The sequence below is a fragment of the Mirounga leonina genome, unplaced genomic scaffold (genome assembly GCF_011800145.1).
Source record: "Mirounga leonina isolate KUSES-001 unplaced genomic scaffold, KU_Mleo_1.0 Mir_128, whole genome shotgun sequence".
NCBI lineage: Eukaryota > Metazoa > Chordata > Mammalia > Carnivora > Phocidae > Mirounga > Mirounga leonina.
Genome location: NW_023270320.1, coordinates 13,788,312 through 13,807,018, shown reverse-complemented (window position 1 = coordinate 13,807,018; position 18,707 = coordinate 13,788,312). Strand labels below are relative to the sequence as shown.

Sequence of the window (18,707 nt, the reverse complement as noted above, 5' to 3'; positions counted from 1 at the left end):
GGGGGCGGATCCATGAGCGGGGCGCGGGGTGCTGGGGCTGGGACCGAAATGACGCAACCCGGTTGCGTTTGGTCTGCGGCTCAGAAAGCGAAGGGACAAGGGTTAGAGAGATTGAAACCAACGTAAAATCTAAGAAATGTACTTGGGTTATGTATTTCCGAAACCTCCGTAACCTTTCTGAGGAAAGTAACTGCGCATTATAAAACTTTCTGTCTTCAGCACCTAACATAGAGCCTGGTACATGATTCGTGTTCCACTATTGTTTGCTAAGAATATTCAGGTGAAAGGTAGCAAGGGAATATGTTGTCTGGTTTCAGAAGTTCAGAGCCTTTATGTATTTCCTTGTACGTGGAGGCAGTAAGAACTTACAAAATATCAGGAGAAGAAACTACTACTTAACCAGTCAGAGAAAACAGTTCTAAGAGTGCACCAGCATTATCTTTGAGGCCTGACGGCCCTGGGTTTCTCTCATTCATTCATTCATTCATTCAACAAATGCAGGTTGAATGCCTAATACGTGTCTGGCGCTGCTTTAGGCATGGAAGATACAGACAAATCCCCGGTACTCGTGGACCTTACACTAAAGCCGGATAGGAAAAACAACATTAAATAATTAGTAAGCAAAGATAATAGGCAGTGATAAATGCATTGATGAAAATTAAACACGGTGTTACAAATAGAGACTGGGAGGCAACTTCAGGGAGGCATTTCCTTGCTGAGGAAGTGATTTTGAAGTTTGAGACCTGAATGAGAAAGAACCAGCCATACAACAGTCAGGGGAAGATCCTCCACAGCTTGGGGAACAGTGGGTGCACAAGCCCTTGCCATGTGTTTTGAGGAACAATCATTCATCGATTCAGCCAATAACTTTATATATCGAGCATCCACCAGTACCTAACAGTACCTGCCAGGCACTGTTCTGGGCACTAGGGATACAGTAGTGAATAAAACAAAATTCAGGGGGTGGGAGAGGCAAACAAGTCCAACATCACTGAAGCAAAGTAATTTAGGGGAAGAGCAGAACAAGAGGAAGCTGAGCAGTGGGGGCTTGGAGTGGGACCAATCAAGATTGTAAGAAAGATAATAGAAAATTCTGTTCTCAACATGTTAAGTTCGCAGTGACTATTAAGCATTCAGATAGACATGTCAAACAGACACTTGGATATGTAAGTCTGTATTTCAAAGTTAAGGTAAACTTGGTAGTTGATGTTATCAAAATGAAGATGGTATTTAATGCCACAGAAAAAGGTACAATGCATAGGAAGAGAATTTAGATATGGCAAAGAAGGAGGCCCAGGACTAAACTAAGAACACTATTATCTGAATTCTGGGCAGAAGAAGATCCTAGAAAGAGTCTGAAAAGTAACCTCTGGCGAGATCTGAAGAAAGCCAGAAAGGAAGCAATACGGTAGTTGAGAGAAAGACAATGGTCCACAGTGTCCACTGTTGTTGAAAGGTTGAATCCAAAAGCCACCTTTGGATTTTGCAATGTAGAGGGCATTAATTACCTTAACAAGAGAACTGCTGTTATTTGAGATCACATCATTTGCCATGTATAGTTCTGGATAGTGGTGAATACAACACTAAAGTTTATCCTAACTTACATTCTGGAGGGAGAGACAGCCAACAAATAATATAGTTCAGATAAATAATAAGCACGTTCAAGAACAAAAGAGAGTAATACACACACACACAAAACCAGATTCTTAAATACAGAGAACAAACTGATGGTTGCTAGAGGGGAGGTCACTAGGAGGATGGGTGAAATAAAGGGGATTAAGGGGTTTCCATTTATAAAATAAATAAGTCACAGAGATGAAAAGTACAGCATAGGGAATATAGTCAATATTGTAATTATGTTGTTTGGTGGCAGAGAGTCACTACATTTTTATCATGGTGAGCACTGACTAACGTATAGAATTGTTGAATCAATATGTTGTATGTCTGAAACTAATACAACACTGTATGTTAATTATGTTTCAATTTTTAAAGATCTCATTTATTTATGAAAGAGAGGGTGGGATGGTGGTGGGGTGGGGGGGTGGGGAGAAGCAGAGGAAGAGCCCATGCAGGGGGCTCTGTCCCATGACCCCAAGATCATGACCTGAGCCAAAACCAAGAGTCGGTCACTTAACTGACTAAGCCACCCAGGTGCCCCTATACTTCAATTTTTAAAAAAGAAGAAGAAAACAGCATAATATAAAGTGAAGTTCTGTAATACATGGGATGTCCAGGAAGTGTTCTGAGAAGCTACCATATGAGCTGAGATCTAAATAAGAGGCAGCTTCTTAAATCATCTCTGAGACACATCAATAGGAATGTGTGGACCTGATTTGGGTCCTGATTCAAACAAACTAGAAAATAAATGACATTTATGAGACAATTAGAAATTTGAACACTGACTAGATATATGATGTTAAAAAATTGTTTTTTAGGTTTCATAAATGTACTATGGCTATGTTATTTTTAATGGTTCTTTTAGAAATATACTAAAATATTAGAGAGGAAATTATGTCCGGAATTTTCTTCAAAATAATTTGGGGAAAAATAATATGGGGGGTAGGGGAAAGAGGATGGGAAGTATAGACAAAACAACATTGAACATGTGTTAAGTTTTTTTTTTTAATTTTTTTTTAAAGATTTTTTTTTTTTTTTTTTTTTTTTATTCATGAGAGAGCGAGAGAGAAAGGCAGAGGGAGAAACAGGCTCCCAAGGAGCAGGGAGCCTGATGTGGGACTCGATCCCAGGACCCTGAGATCATGACCTGAGCCGAAGGCAGATGCTTAACCATCTGAGCCACCCAGGCGCCCCATGTGTTAAATTTTGAAGGTAGTTCATTCATTATACTATCCTGACTCCTTTTTATATATTTACTTTTTCCATAATAACATTTTTTAAACCAAAACTAAAAGCTTCCCTGAAGTTTGTCTGACTTTATCTGTAAGAGTTAGTAATTCCAAATGTACAAAATTGTGGAGTGGATGAAATCAGATGTTTAAAGCACCAGACACATATCAGCTGCTCAATAAACAATAGCTCTCTTCCTCTCACCCCCATCCCCATCTTTGTGAGTTAACTTTGGAGGATAAGAAGCCATCTGAATAAGTTTTGAAACTATGTAGGGTAACACTGATTAACTATTTTGTAAGAATACTTAGAGAACGTTTAAAGGATACAACATTAACTAATGATTAGGATTTACTTGGCAATCTAATGAAGGTAATTCCTGACATTCTACCTTTTTCAGACAATTATTTTCAAGCTTTCGTTTGCATAGGAAGTCTTCAGGGTGCTTGATAAAATTTCAGATTCCTGGGCTCTGCCCTCAAAAGTTCTGATTCGGAACTTCTGGGTCCAGAGTGGGATCCAAGAATTTGTATTTTTGGGAAGCATCCTAAAGAATTCTATTGTAGGTAGTTGAAATACATTTGGAAACACTGTTTTTAAGGTCTCAAGTGTCTCCAGACAACATCTGTAGACCAAAATAGTACTTAGGATGGTGAGTGTTTTCTTGCTAGTAACACTGTGGATCTCATGGAAAAGTCAAAGAAGCATAATATCATTGGATTCTGTGACCATGGAAGCAAAAGAACATAGATCCTTCTAACCTGAAGAACAATCCCAGTTGCCTGTTAATGTTATCAAGGATGAATATCTGCAATGCCTAACCCATTTGTATTCACAAGAGGAAATTAGGGGACTAGCACTTACCTCAGCTACAGGGACTTGTGGAAGCCCCAAAAGGCTTCCTAAAATGTGATCTTTCCCCCAGGAGCCAAGCTATGAGTCCATGAGATAAGAGCCTATCACTTTCACCACCACCAATACCACCACCACTGATAAGCTATCTCTATTATGTTCCCTCAACCATCCTGCTTTCAAGGATGAATACTGTGGAACAAAACAAGAAAGGTGTTAGTGGTGACTATTTGGAGTCACAGAATCATTTATGTCTCCAAGAATTTCACCTACTCCTTTCAAGGTGGTTGGGGAATAGGATGCATACACCTGCTTCAGTTTAGAGAAAGGAGCTGGTGGTTCACAGACTGTCTTAAACAGCAACATTTCTATAGCATATGTTCAAGTTCGCCTTGTGTTTTCACTACTACAGTCCTTAAATGGAAACTCTTCATGATTCAGAAGATGCCAGAATTTTTTGCACTAACTTGAATAGAAAAAAATTCTACTCCTCCACAAGGTATCTATAGATTTATTGGGGACATTAAGCCTCAAGTGACCTGTTTTTTAAAAAATTATAATTCGGGGCACCTGGGTGGCTCAGTCGGTTAAGCATCTGCCTTCGGCTCAGGTCATGATCTCAGGGTCCTGGGATCGAGTCCCACATCTGGCTCTCTGCTCAGCGGGGAGCCAGCTTCTCTCTCTGCCTGCGGCTCCCAGTGCTTGTACGCTTTCTCTCTCTCTCTGACAAATAAAGTCTTAAAAAAAATAAAAATAAAAATAAATAAAAAATTATAATTCAACCCTGAAAGTAGTGGAGAGAAGCAGGGTAGGACAATACCTTTAGCTCTCAGTACCTCCCATTTTAAAGCATTTTGGAAACATCTCTTCTAGCCATTCACTCAACAACGTTTTACATGCCAGTTTATCTTAGTCTGGTGACTGAAAAGATTGAAAAATTCAAATCTTATGTCAAGCCCCTCCACCTGTATCTTTTTAAAACCCTTGGAGGGCGGCACCTGGGTGGCTCAGTTGGTTAAGCGACTGCCTTCGGCTCAGGTCATGATCCTGGAGTCCCCGGATCGAGTCCCGCATCGGGCTCCCTGCTCGGCAGGGAGTCTGCTTCTCCCTCTGACCCTCCCCCCTCTCATGTGCTCTCTCTCATTCTCTCTCTCTCAAATAAATAAATAAAATCTTTAAACAAATAAAAAATAAATAAATACAACCCTTGGAAAGATTCTCATTGCTCAGGAGGGGGAAAAATCTAATATAGGACTCTGCTGTCCTACCCTAGCCGGGAGCAATCCCACTCGCCTTCTCTCCTCTCTCCAACAGACCAAGCTCCTGGGCCCCAGTTTGCCTCCCAAGCTCACCATCCAACCCCTTCTTCCACCTCCGCCCCCAACACCATCTCTCTTCCCCATAACGGTTTTTCCCTTTTGTCTTCTAGTTACACACCCGCTCATCCTTCCGTTGTCCCTCCCTCGGGGAAATCTCTCTGATCGAAATCAAAGACTGTCAAGGACTATCTACCCGTCTTCCTAACAATTATCACTGTTACAATTTTACATTTGTGTGTGTGTGTGCCTGTGTCTCACCAAACTGCAAGCTCCTTCAGGGCAGAAACCGCACCTAGTTTAGCTCACCCCAGTACCTAGCCCTGTTCCCCAAACATAGTAAATGTTGAATGCATTTGAAGGATGACTTAAGTAAGTGTATTTGTCCCTCTGCTTTCTCCTTTTTATTCCTAGCCCTGCTACTACTAAAAACAAACAAACAAAAAAAAACACAAATAAACAGCGATTCTCACAGACTCCCAAGAGATCGGATTTGCATTAAAATGTGTATTTGTATTTTCTGGTCCCGCTGCTCCTTATCTGTGGAGGTGGGGCTCACCAGAACTCGATTTGGGTCGGAAACCAAGGAGCCAAGTGCCAACGACCTAACTGGACTGACTTCTATTACAAGGCTGGGGAGGAGAGAGCCAAGGGTGCGCTTTAAAGACCATAATACCATCCTCCGAAGACATCACAGCATGCCTCCCAAAGGACGGCGGCTACTCGCGCTCCCTTACACGCTCCAAGAATGTGGGAGGTTGCAGGATCCGCGATGGGGGATTGGGAGTGGAGCTTCCCCGAGCCTGAAGGGAAAATAGGAACGGAACCCAGGCGGGAACGCCAAGCGGGCGAGGACGGCAATCCGCACAGCACCACGGCAGGGAAAGCAGGGGTCGGCCCCGCCGCCCCCAACCCGGCGCGCCCCCCGCGCCCCCGCGCGAGCGCGAGTCGCCGGCGGAAGTGCGGCGTCGCGCACTTCCGGGTGTTGTCTGGTTGCCGCCGCCGCGCGTCTCCGGTCTCCCGGCCGCCGCCGCCGCCGCTGCCGCCTCGGGTCCCGGAGCCAGGAGCGACGTCACCGCCATGGCCGGCATCAAAGGTGGGCCTGGGGCGCAGGGCGCCGGAGGGCTGGGTGGCCGCCCGAGAGAGGGGGAGGGGGTCCCTCGCGGCCCCCGCACGCCGCCTCTCCGGCCCGGGCGCGCGCCGCGGAGGTCCCTGCGCTGGCGGCCGCCTCCCGCCCCTCGACCCCCGCCTCCGCCTCCGCCTCCGCCCTCGCAGCCTGGGAGCCGAGCTGGGCGCGGCGCCCTCCGGGAAGGGCCGGCAGGGTCGGCGGCTTCTCCGTCAGCCCCTACTTCCTGCTGATCTCGGCAGCCTCTCTCCCACCCATCGGCACCCGTACAAAGAATGAAGTGGTCCTTGGTCTGCGAGAGTCCCGCAGCACCTCGGGCCATCACACCCGTTTTGCAGGAGTTTGCATCCGAAGAGAGAGGCGAGCGGGGAGTGCTTTTGAGGGGCTTGAGGCCCCTAGAGATGCCAGTTACGGGAAATCAGTGTCATTTCCCCCTTAAAGGCACAAGTGCGATCTTCGGGTGCTGAGCGAAACCGAGTCCCTCCGGAACGCCCTGGAAGGACTTAGGGACGGTTCTTTCCGAAACCTTGGCCATCACATCCACTCCCAGGACCTGTCCTCGAAGCTTTACAGGCTTCAGAAACTGATGCGTTTTGATTTGTAGTGTTTGTCAGATAGGGTTAGACCCTGTAAGCGACCCCGAAGTGCCCCTGTTCTCCACAGTTGGGTTCGTTAAAGAAATAAAATAGTATGAAAACCTAATGAAAAATTACTCGTTTATTCGTCTGTTTTCTTTAGAAATAAGGAAGGCTGCATTCTTTCAAATTGTTTGGTAGTTTTGTTAATGTGACTAGAAGGAAACACCGTTGACAGCGTTTTCAACTTTTTGACCACGAATTGCATTGATTTCCTGACCTGCGGCTTTGTAGAAGGGACAGGCAAGCAGGAGGTGAAGAACTTTGATAGCAGTGTTTTTTTTCTGTGTTATTTATTTCCTTTAGGACAACTTTTATTGAGCTTCTTTCCCAGAGTCACATTTTTACTGTTTCTGGCTTAATGTCTGAAAACATTTCATTTCTGATGTAAAACTTTGTCAATAGATAAGCAACAAAGTTCATTTTCAATATTTTTTTGAACTGTGATAGACCTTCTTAAATCCTTGTGTGGAAAGGCAGGGTAGAATGCTGTGGTTTTTAAGGATGTTGCCAGTTTCCCAGTCCTTTCTCATTTCTTCAGTGTCATCAACGGAAATCTCCCTCTTAAAAAAAATAACTTTGTAATTTCCTTCTCCAAATTTAGGAAAATATTAACCAGGTGAAATTATCTCAGATGGAATTGTACTTACACTTTTGGTTTCAGTAAGATTTTCTGATTGTTATGACTGTTTATCAGGACATTTTCTTTCTTTGGCCTATCTTTGTATTAGGAGTGTTGCTATAATTGGAGACCATTACTTAATTCTTAAGCCATTTGCCTATTATTTGGCTATATATTAGATTTTTCTGATAACTCCCAGGTTAGGGAACTGGTCCCTGCTACGCTAATTTCTTTGTAGTCACAGAATCAGCACCCTGTCTCTAGAGAGTTTAGATAATTGGGCTGTTCCATCCTGAGCCTAGAGGCTTTGGGAGTAGAAAGCAGACTCATCTAAGTTTTGCCCTCCAAATGTTTCATCACTCAATTACGGTATAAATTCTTGCCTTGTTGATGTGTCATCTGGGACAACCATTTATACACAAATGATGAAATTTGTGTATAAATCAGCCTAGTTGCTGATTTCATAAACCTGGAGAAACTTTACAAGTTTTGAGAACACTTTTGAGCAATGTATTTAACACCATTGGGGTTAATCCAGTGTGATTAGAGGTGAGATGTCACATAAAATTATTTTTTGATACTTAAATCTTACCTTGTTCTCATTTTTAAATTTTCAAAAAAGAGATCTTCTTTTATTAACTTTCTAAGAGTGTACTCAAAGAATTTACACTTTCTTTTTTGATAAGAACATAAATAACTGTTCTCTGTCATGAAAGAGTTGCCTGCAGAGGCCATCAAGCCCTAAAGCTACTTGCCTTTTGGCCAAGATTACCACAAACAGGTATGCTTTTTGAAATTTTTCTGTCTGATTTAAGGTTTTTTTGTTTTTTTTTCCAGTCTCCTTTCTCTTGTCAGAGGGCAGATCTTGCTTATGTGCAGTTCTACCTCCTATTTCTCATTTGTTTCAATGTGGGAAACAAGATCTTCAAACTTACAAAATTTTATGTTACAAGTTACAGGTAATAGTGATCATTTCTGGGTAGGGAAAGTTACTTCTCACTTAATTTTGTTCAGGCTACATGAATTGCTATTGAAAAAAATGTATAAATGAATATAGATGGCTCTCTTTTTTAATTCTGCTGAAATTCACATACAACAATTGTATCCAAAAAAATGAATAAATAATGACTAAATAAGAGCCTAAGGGTCTGTTTATAAAGAATGGTAGCTTTAATGTGTGGGCTCTGTGACATCTGTTTTACTCTTTAGTGACCCTTGTTTCCTCCAGGATTCTAAACTATATTCTGGATAAATGGCTTCTGAATAAATAAGTTGTTACTATATAGTATTTATAGTGGTGAATTCAGCTGTTTTGCAACTACATTCAAAAAGTGGAGATGGTTCCCTGAAGCTAATTTAACACTGTATGTTAATTATACAGTTACATAAAAAAATTTTTAAGTGGAGATGGCTTTTTATTTCTTCAGCATGTCTTATAACAAGTACCTTTAGTGTTCAGAGAATTATTTGCATTTTAGTTCTAATCCAAGTCTCATTTTATAGAAGAAAGAACAGATACGATTATGTGGACAGCTAGTTAAGTGGCTAGTAGGGACTAGGGACCCATTGTCTCCTGACTTTTCATTTATGTGCTGTTTTTACTCTGCTGCTTTGGCATGATCTTCCCCTCCTCTTCCGTTCTGTCCCTTTCTTTTTTCCCTTGGGTTCTTTTTACTCATTCTACAGATATTTATTATTCAGTGTTAAGAGCTGGGGTGTGAGTATCAACAACAGAAAAACTTTTTCCCTGCTGTGGTGGACCAGACAGCTCATGAGGAAAAGCAGATACAGGGGCGCCTGGGTGGCTCAGTTGGCTAAGCATCTGACTCTTGATTTTGCTTCAGGTCATGATCTCAGGGTCATGGAATTGAGCCCCATGTTGGGCTCTGTGCTCAGCACAGAGTCTGCGTGTCCCTCTCCCTCTGCTCCTTACCTCTTTCTCTCTCTCTCTCTAAAATAAATAAAGTCTTTATTTAAAAGAGGAAAAACAGTTACAAATCATTATAAAATTACAGCTGTGATAACTGAGCAAAGGGGATGTATACAGTACAGGTGGTGGGGGGCCTCTGCACATGCATGGCCCTCTGCTGGAATGCTCCCCTCAGATATCCACATGATTCACTCCCTCTTTTCATATAAATCTCTGCTCAGATGTCACCTTATCAGAGATGCCTCCCCAGGCCACTCTGTCCAGAATAGTACTCCCATCCTCTTAACTCTACCTGATTTTTTCCATAACTCTTAACATTCATTTGCTAACTTAGTTTTTTTTTTTAATCATTTTGTTCTCCTGCTAGAATATACGCCTCATGAGAGCAAGAGCTTTGATTTTTTTTTTCATTGCTTTATCTCCAGTATCAAGAACAATGTGTGACATGTATTAGGTGATCAACAGATATTTGTTGAACGAATGAATTGAGGGAATTGGTCTAGCAGGAGGTTTGAAAAAACTTCAGTGAGGAAGAAATGATTGAGCTGAGATCTGAAGGACATGGAGGAGTTCACTTGGAAGAAAGAGGAAGGGAATGGGACAAGAATGCAAGCTTCATGCGTGTAGAAGGGCCTTGTCTGGTTTATTAACATATCTGCAGCACCTGTTATGTATTTGGTTCTCAGTAAATATTTCTTGAATAAGTATTTCTTGAATGAAATGAATGAATGAAAAAGTGTCTGAGGTAGAAGGGACAACATGTACAAGGGCCATGTGGGTGAGGGAGCCTGCTGATTTCCAGGAGAGGAAAGGCCAGTGTGACTGAAGTGCAGAGAGCAAGGGGTAATAGGCTGGTGTGAGTGTGTCAGGAGAGTAAGCAGGGCCAGATTTTGAGGGCCTGTGAACAAAACAAATGATAAACTCAGTATTTTCTTGACAGTTGACATTGCATTCCATTGTAAACTTGAGGTTATCTGCTATAAAATAAAAGTAATTCTTTTTCTTTCTTTTTTCTGTAACTGAAGATGTAATGGCATTAAGGATTAAATAAATGTGTTCAAGGTTGACATGACCTACATCCGTGATCTAAGTGAAAATCAAACTTGCCAACCTACCATGTGAATGGGTATTCTTGATTATCACCATTTTAATCCACAGAAGTCTGTCAGAAGTACTGGGCAGCATTTAACCCCTTTACTGTTAATTTTGGTTTGTATGTGTTAGTTTTTCTCCCGATAACTTTTAGACCTTCTACAACTCTTTTGAATTTTAGTATTTCTCTTAAGGTTAATGGACTGCATCCTTTAAGACAAAAAACACCTAAGTTATTCTCTTAACCAATGTAGTTGAGGAAATACAGGTTATATAGAACTCAAAATAAATCAATCATTTATATCTTTGCTTAATTCTAGGCCATTGATTATGCCTATTGAAGAAAGTTGTTTCTACTCACTACTCACTATAAAGTGAAAACACTTTATAAAATATAATGCTTTGTATATGTGTGTATATAACTTCAGAAACTATGTTTCACCTGTAGAATGCATCTGTTGCTTGTGATAATATCATAAAATAGTGATACCAAAGAAGGATTTTTACCTATTATCCTGCACATTTTCCAATGTGTAGAAGAAACCCAACTATAGTTTTGTAAACTACTCAAAGGTCTATATCAAAATTAGTTGATTAAAATTATTAACTCCAGATGTCATTGGACACTCTTAATCAGTTTTGAGCACATTGGGGGTGTATGTGCAATAAGCAGGAGTTGATCATGAGAGACTTTCCCATAGGATAAGGTTCTAAAGTCCAGTAAAGCTGAGAATGCAGTTTCTCCACATCCTGCTTTTCAAACTATAATGATCTGTGGAGTAAATATAACACTAATGACTGGAAGAGCATTGATCAGGCGGGCTAGGATACTCATTAGAAATGGAGCCAGTAACGAGGGAATGTGGTGGTGTGCTCACGATGGGTCAGGGCTTTGAAAATCAGTGTTGCTTTATTTTGCCTTGAAGATGGCACAAAAAACTTATTTTGAGACTATAGATAACTTACACTCTTGAAGATAACTCACTTTTAATGCATTTGTTTTTTGTGTTGTGTTTTGCTTTTTGCTTCTGGGGTCACACGTAATATGCAGACTGCTAATACTAATATTAATAAAAATAATACCTAGTTTAATTAATATTTGTATTTGACTCTATTTACTTTGCAGCTTTGATTAGTTTGTCCTTTGGAGGAGCAATTGGGCTGATGTTTTTGATGCTTGGATGTGCCCTTCCAATATACAAGTATGTAAAATTTTTGTCTTTTTGAGTGTTTAAGGGTAAAATTTTTCTACTTTTAAAGCTTTATAAATTTTTTGAATGAAAGCTTCAATGTTCATTTACCAAGGACAAACCTTTTTTGAAGTGCGAAAAACACTTTTGGTTATTGCACTACTGCTCAGTTTTGAGTGCCTATTGATAAAATTAAACACAAGAAAGTATAAAATGTCTTTTCAGCAAAAAATACCAGAAACAGAATCAAGAGACAGTTGACTATGAAAAAAAGTCATATAAGCAATTACTTTCCATACGATAGAAAATTTAAAAATTTAAATTAAATTAAAATTAAAATTTAAAAATTAAGAGGATAGATTAGTAAGAAAAATATAGACAACTAAATAGAAAAATTTGCACAAATATGAAAAAAGAACTACAAATTATTAATAAGCACATGAAATTATACTCAGCCTCTCTCAAAATTAAATAAGATCCTTTGGCAGAGATAAAAACTATGGGCAGACAGGCACTGTCCTGTGCAGTGGGGTGGAGGAATAGCTACGGGCAGTCATCTTGGAGGCCAGTTTGCTTGTAGCTCTCAAAATGTATATATTCCTTGAACTAGTCTTTCCACTTAGAATTTCGCATATAAATCTACTGGCAGGTGTTTGCCAAGATATGTGTAGTGAGGGGAGAGTATGGATACTCATGGCAGCCTTGTTTATAATAACAACCAAAAAAAAAAACAAAAAACCTGGAGGCATCCTGAAGGCCTGACGAAGGAGAAATGGTTAAACTCTGGTATGTCGATCAATGGAAGTAGTAGGCAGTCTTAAAAAGAATGAGGAGGAGCTGTAAGTGCTAATATGTCAAGGTGTTCAAGATACATTGTTAAATGGAAAAGTACAATGATTCATGTTGTTAAAATTTATCTGTATGGAAATATGGAAGGATCCACAAGAAGGTCATTAGGAGAGTGGAAGGAGAAAGCAGGAGAGATATGGGCAGCTTGGAGTTTTCACTTTTTGTGGCTTTTGTGTTTTTTCAACTTTTTATGTTGAAATGATTATGTACTATCAAGAAGCTGCAAAAATAGTACAGAGAGGTCCCCTGTACCCTTCACACAGGCTTCCCCCCAGTGGCCCTGTCTTACATAACTGTAGCTGTATTATCCAACCAGGAAATGACATTGGCATAATAGAATAGCTAGACTGTACATTAAAAGCCATCTATTTTCTATATTCTGACTGAAAGTCTTCAGTATTACTTTCAGTTTGTTTTCTACATTTTGACTTCAGTATTTGGGGAGCTCACAGTGACCTAACAAGAGTTTGGGGATGTTCCAGCTTTACCCTAAGAAGGCTGTCATTCATTAGGAGTCAAGGGCATGAATCTTGAATTTTAAAAATGCTGTGTTAATATTTCTATTTTCCATATGCCTCTTTATTTATAACCTAAAATAAAAAATATTTTAATTTTGGGCCTTGATTCCAACTGCTTTAATTTATAAAGCATTTTCTTTTAGTATAAGAAATATTTAATCACTGTGTCATAATTGACTGTAGAAATACTGTGACTAAATGTTTCTCTTTTGAGTGTTCAGGTTATTGTTTATTTTTAAACTGTATCATGTTTTGTACCTTGCAATATTTCTTTGGTCCTTATTTTTAAAAAGCGTATATTGTTGTGTAGGAAAATGACATAGATAGCAAAAACTACATTAACTTATTTTTTTTTTCTAGCCAATACTGGCCTCTCTTTGTTCTGTTTTTTTACATCCTTTCACCTATCCCATACTGCATAGCGAGAAGATTAGTGGATGATACAGATGCTATGAGTAACGCTTGTAAGGAACTTGCCATATTTCTTACAACAGGCATTGTTGTCTCAGCTTTTGGGCTCCCTATTGTGTTTGCCAGAGCACATCTGGTAAGTGAATGTATTCTTCAATTAACGATTTCACATTAGACTGTGTTAAAATTGTCTTAGGAAAAAGATTTTGTGAAATGACATGAAAAAGAGATGAGGGACATAAGATCCTAGAGAAAAGAGATAATCTTACTTTTGTTGTTGTTAACTGATAAAAATGATATTGGGGAGCATGGCTGGGGTCTGTACTTCACTCTCAGAACTGGGCACATCAACTCACCTGGGGCTTACCAACCACAGGCCACAGGCCTGAGGAGATTCTGTGTTCTTGGCAGGTGGGAAAGGATGGAAGAGGAGAAGGGGCGCTGGGCTCCATATATTTGTCTTCCTCTCAGACTCGCCAGTCAGATTCACTCCTCTGTCTCTGAGGAGGTGGAGAAGCCAAGGGCCAGCCACCCTTCCATATGGGGAAGGCGGTTATTCCCTCTATCCCTTTAAAAGAATGCACATGAGTGTGTTTTCATCTTTGGTACTTTAATCTGCTCTCTAGACACAATTTTAGATTCACTGAAGAAGAGTTGGAGCGAATTTCTTTATAAACAGAAAGTTGTAGAAGTCTGTGCTGCCTCCTCAGAGTCCAGAAGTCTAGCTGTTGAATAATTACCATCTTCGTGACTTTCTGTCTTTTTAAGGAAGCAAATTAAAAACAGCAATATAGGGCGCCTGGGTGGCTCAGATGGTTAAGCGTCTGCCTTCGGCTCAGGTCATGATCCCAGGGTCCTGGGATCGAGTCCCACATCGGGCTCCCTGCTCCTTGGGAACCTGCTTCTCCCTCTGCCTCTCTCTCTGTCTCTCATGAATAAATAAATAAAATCTTTAAAAAAAAAAAAAACAGCAATATAGAAAGACCATTAAGTGTTAGTAGAGCGAAAGTTATTATTACAAATTGTATTTGTTTTAGATCGTGATTGGCTTACAACGAGAGTGTGATTTGCTTTTCATTCTCCTTTTGTTTTTCATGTGTCTATTAACTAAGTGTTTATTTTATTTCCCTAGATTGAGTGGGGAGCTTGTGCACTTGTTCTCACAGGAAACACAGTCATCTTTGCAACTATACTGGGCTTTTTCTTGGTCTTTGGAAGCAATGATGACTTCAGCTGGCAGCAGTGGTGAGAGGAATTACTGCACTATTGTCAAGTGGACTTCTTGTCATTTGTTGGCCATCTACGCACACAGGAGCTGGGGCAGGGAAGCTGAGTGGCACAGCAAGCCTCTTGGGGGTATTCTAGGTGCTCCCTTCTCACTTTTATTGTAAGCATACTATTTTCACAGAGACTTGCTGAAGGATTAAAAGGATTTTCTCTTTTGGAAAAGCTTGACTGATTTCACACTTATCTCTAGTATGCTTTTTGTGGTGTCCTGCTGAATTTAAATATTTATGTATCCCTCTTCAGTTACTTTTTTAAATCAGTATGCAATGTTAAGCATTTTAAAAATGTAATAATAACCATTTACATTGGTTAGAAATTAGATTTCTGCTGGCTATTACTGGGCTAAAGGACATCTTTTGTCTTAAAATTATTTAACCTCCATTGCAAAAGTTCAAAGAAGTTTTCAATCAGTCAGGATGACATCACTCCCAATTTTATGCAAACATACAGACTGTTGGCATACCTTATAGACTGTACACTCAGCGCAAATATAGCTGCATTTATACCTCAGAGGGGCCAAGTATTAATGCCCGTGCCCTCCTAAGGGTTGCTGGTTTTGCCAGGAAGCAGGTGTTTTGTGAATTGAAAATTATTTTATGGGATTGCTGCAAAGGAGTGCTTTTCTTCTCAATTGTTAGAAGAATTTATTGTTAAAGGTAAGCGTGTAAAAGCAGATTTTTGAGATGGTTTTTATTTATGTTTATTATAGTTAAAGTAGAGTGAGTTGCATTGTGGGAAGAAACGACATTGAAATTCCACTTTTTGAATCCTCTTTCTGTCTCTGAGTGAAATGTTTGATCTTCTATCAGCCTTCCATATTTTACCATGGGTGAAATGGACATACGTGGAACTATACTACTGATAAGGGAAAGTTGTATGTTTGCGTCATCTAGACCAGAAAACCTTTCCCTGCTTCCTCCTTTTAACTTATTTTATACATTGTATATATTAAGTAAAATAACTTTTCAAATATAGTTTAATAACACTTTAAATTAGAGGTGTTTATCTCACCTGGAAAGTAATCGCTATGCCATACAAGCCAAGCGCCCCCTGCCCCGCAAGGCCTTGACATGATTAACAAGTGACTTGTTAGTCTTGCAGAGAAGTGATGCATTAACAATTTAAGATTTAGACCATGGTAATTGTAGTTCTTATTCTCTAAGGTTATATCATATGTAATTTAAAAATATTTAAGACAAGTTTCCTGTATACCTCTCAACTTTCTTGATTTTTATTTCATCATGATAGATACGCTGTTCCTTTTAAATGGCATTTATTGTGTGAATTAATGCAAAGTAGCCAAATCCAGCTGTATAGCAGCTTCAAACACAGACCTGACCAAAAAATTCCCGGTAATCAGGCATGATCAAATGGTAGTGGTCATTTGCATCTCAACAATTATCAGTACCTTTTTCTAGAGCTAGTTAGGAAAGTGTTTGAGTTGGTCTGACAGTATGTTGTTGAGGATATTTGTGTGTTTAGTCAGTATACTTACAGGAAAATTATTTTGCCTTCAGACAAAACTGAGTGATCATGACAGCTATCTTTTGTTGTTTTATAGAGTTTATTTCTCAAGAAAATGGAAACAGATTTTGGGTTTGTTCAGCTTTTTACTGAAGATGTGTAAAGGCCACAGGTTTTATTGCTGAACCCATGTTGTGACTTTAGCTGTGAGATGGGCAGCAGAACAAAAGATCTGCATGTGGCCGTCCCACTTAGACAGTAGGCTGGACATGACTTGCGGTGTTATAATGACGGAGACCTAAAGAGGAAGGTACAGGTACGCATGAAGTAGCTGGCCATACAGTTGGGAACTCAGTGCCTGTGATCTACTTGATTTTTTTTTTTTTTTTTTTTTTTTTTGCAGGCAGTACATCCTCTGGCCCTTCCCCATTTTCTGTTCTAGAATATCAGTGCAGTGCACTGCTACTGTTTTATTCACTTGGCCATAGACTCTTTTTCTAACAGCTGCATATTCTTTCTGTGTACTGATTGCATTGGCAGCATTGTGTCTTTCGTCTTGCACACTAGCTTGACATAGTGCTGTCTCTGATTTCTAGGCTAGTTATTTGAGGTATGAATTTTCCATAGAATATGCACTGATCCTGCATTGCCATTCTTCTATGGAAAGAAAACTTTTGATGATGAAACAATAAAGATTTTAAATATCTATTTTAGTTGTGGATGTTTTTGAAATGAAAATATACTATGCACCTCAGGAACTGAAGTGCATTACTCGTTTTAATAATGTGATATAAAACAAGTATGGCATTAATCATTAATGTTGGACTTGCTGGAGTTTCACTCCCAAAATAGAATTGAAACCATAGTAATAAATGTTAACAGTGAAGCCCTATGATTTTGTGCTATGGTGAAAGGATTGGTAACCTGGGGAAGTAGAATTTTTACCTAACCCTTTATAAAAAAGCCATAGATGATTTTGTTGAAAAAAAAAAGATCGTTGATAATCTAAAGTCAAGGTTGTACCTGTTCTTAAATTTTCAGATCTTTTTTATGACTGTATGTTTTATTGTGCATTTATCACCATTCATTAGTAGAGCAGTTTGCTTTTTGCAAACATTTCAAATAGTTAATGGTAAAAAATCTGTGTGGTACAGTGTGAACGGAGAAAAATACTGTTCTCTTTTATCAAACATGAATCTTGTCCCAAACTGTCCTAATTATATAACCTCATTATATACTTTAAAAAGTTTAGATCATAGTTTCTTAGTGTTTGCTCTAATACAATTTTTGGGGTGTTTTGTCAAAATAATCCAGATTTCTAGAGTAAACCCTGGAATATGTATATTGAATGTGACAAGATTCATTCCTAAGTTTCAAGTAACTTTAAATCAGCACGTCAGATTTAACAAGCAGCCATGCAACAACAGTACTGTCAAGTGATATGTACGTTTTACATCTCGGGATGCTTTATGGTTTGTAAAACTGGTGGGAAATTCAAAATCATGTTTCTTCCATATAAGCCTATGTTATCCTTTCTCTGGGTGAAGATTAGGGAGCTGTTATTTTATTACAGGCCTCCTAATTTTCTGGCGTTCCCAGAGAAGAGAACATATCCTATAAAATAAATATCCCAGGTAACTGAAGTTTATCTCAAAGAGAACTGACATTTGTTTTATTTATTTTGGTGAAGTATTAAATGAGTCATACACTTTTGTACTTTCTTAGAATATATTAAGACATTTTGCGTTTTCCTTGGTAATTTAGGATTATCATAAATTATTTCCCCCTTTTTCAAATGGCCCCAGACCTGTATTTTTCTGGAATTGTGTTTTTGCTGGCTTTTCTTACAGCTGAATTTGTTCCTAGCATGCCTTACCTTGTTTTGTTTCTAATTTTCTAAACTATAGTACTTTAGGGGACGTCTGGGTGGCTCAGTCGGTTAGGTGTCCAGCTCCTTGGTTTCGGCTCCATACTCAGCGGGAAGTCTGCTGGAGGTTCTCTCTCCCTTTCCATCTCCTTTTGTCCTTCCCCCCAGTGGTGTGCATGGGCGTATGCATGTGCTCTCTCTTGCTTGCTTGCTCGCTGTCTCTAAAATGGGTGGATAAACCTTTTTAAAAAATAAATAAATAGACTATACTACATTAGGAGGAATAGAAAGTTGCCAGGGGAAAAATTAGGTAACCAAGTGGACTGAATCAATTATGTAACATTTCTATACACAGTTACCTCAGTGGGCCTAACCAGGTGCTCCCACCTCTTGTACAAATGAAATGCTCTGTGATGAATCTTCTTCCTGCTGCAAAGGCCTTTTTAAAAAACTGTACACCAGCCAGTGGGGGTTGTGAGAGGGAGCACAGACAGGGAGGTGTGACTGCAGCAGGAGGTGCCTCCGAGGTCCCCTTGCTAAACTTGAGGACTTACCCCGAGCTTAGATACCCATAGGCCTCTAACTGATTTCTGAGAGCTTCTCTCTCTCTCCACCATTTGTCTTCAGTTGCAGAAAGTCTAGATATGAAGACAGTTTTACAGTTCATTTTTACTGGACACTCTGTACTGAATATTTTGCTT

General features: G+C 39.7%; 1 protein-coding gene across 1 annotated transcript; it reads left to right on the top strand.

The window, feature by feature from the left end:
* Positions 1 to 5,985: 5,985 nt before the first annotated feature.
* On the top strand, positions 5,986 to 17,115 carry LEPROTL1 (leptin receptor overlapping transcript like 1). Its single transcript, XM_035004104.1, has 4 exons — positions 5,986 to 6,111; positions 11,547 to 11,622; positions 13,338 to 13,524; positions 14,521 to 17,115. The coding sequence occupies exons 1-4, from the start codon at positions 6,096 to 6,098 to the stop codon at positions 14,635 to 14,637; spliced, it is 396 nt and encodes a 131-aa protein (XP_034859995.1). The 5' UTR covers positions 5,986 to 6,095; the 3' UTR covers positions 14,638 to 17,115.
* Positions 17,116 to 18,707: the final 1,592 nt, after the last annotated feature.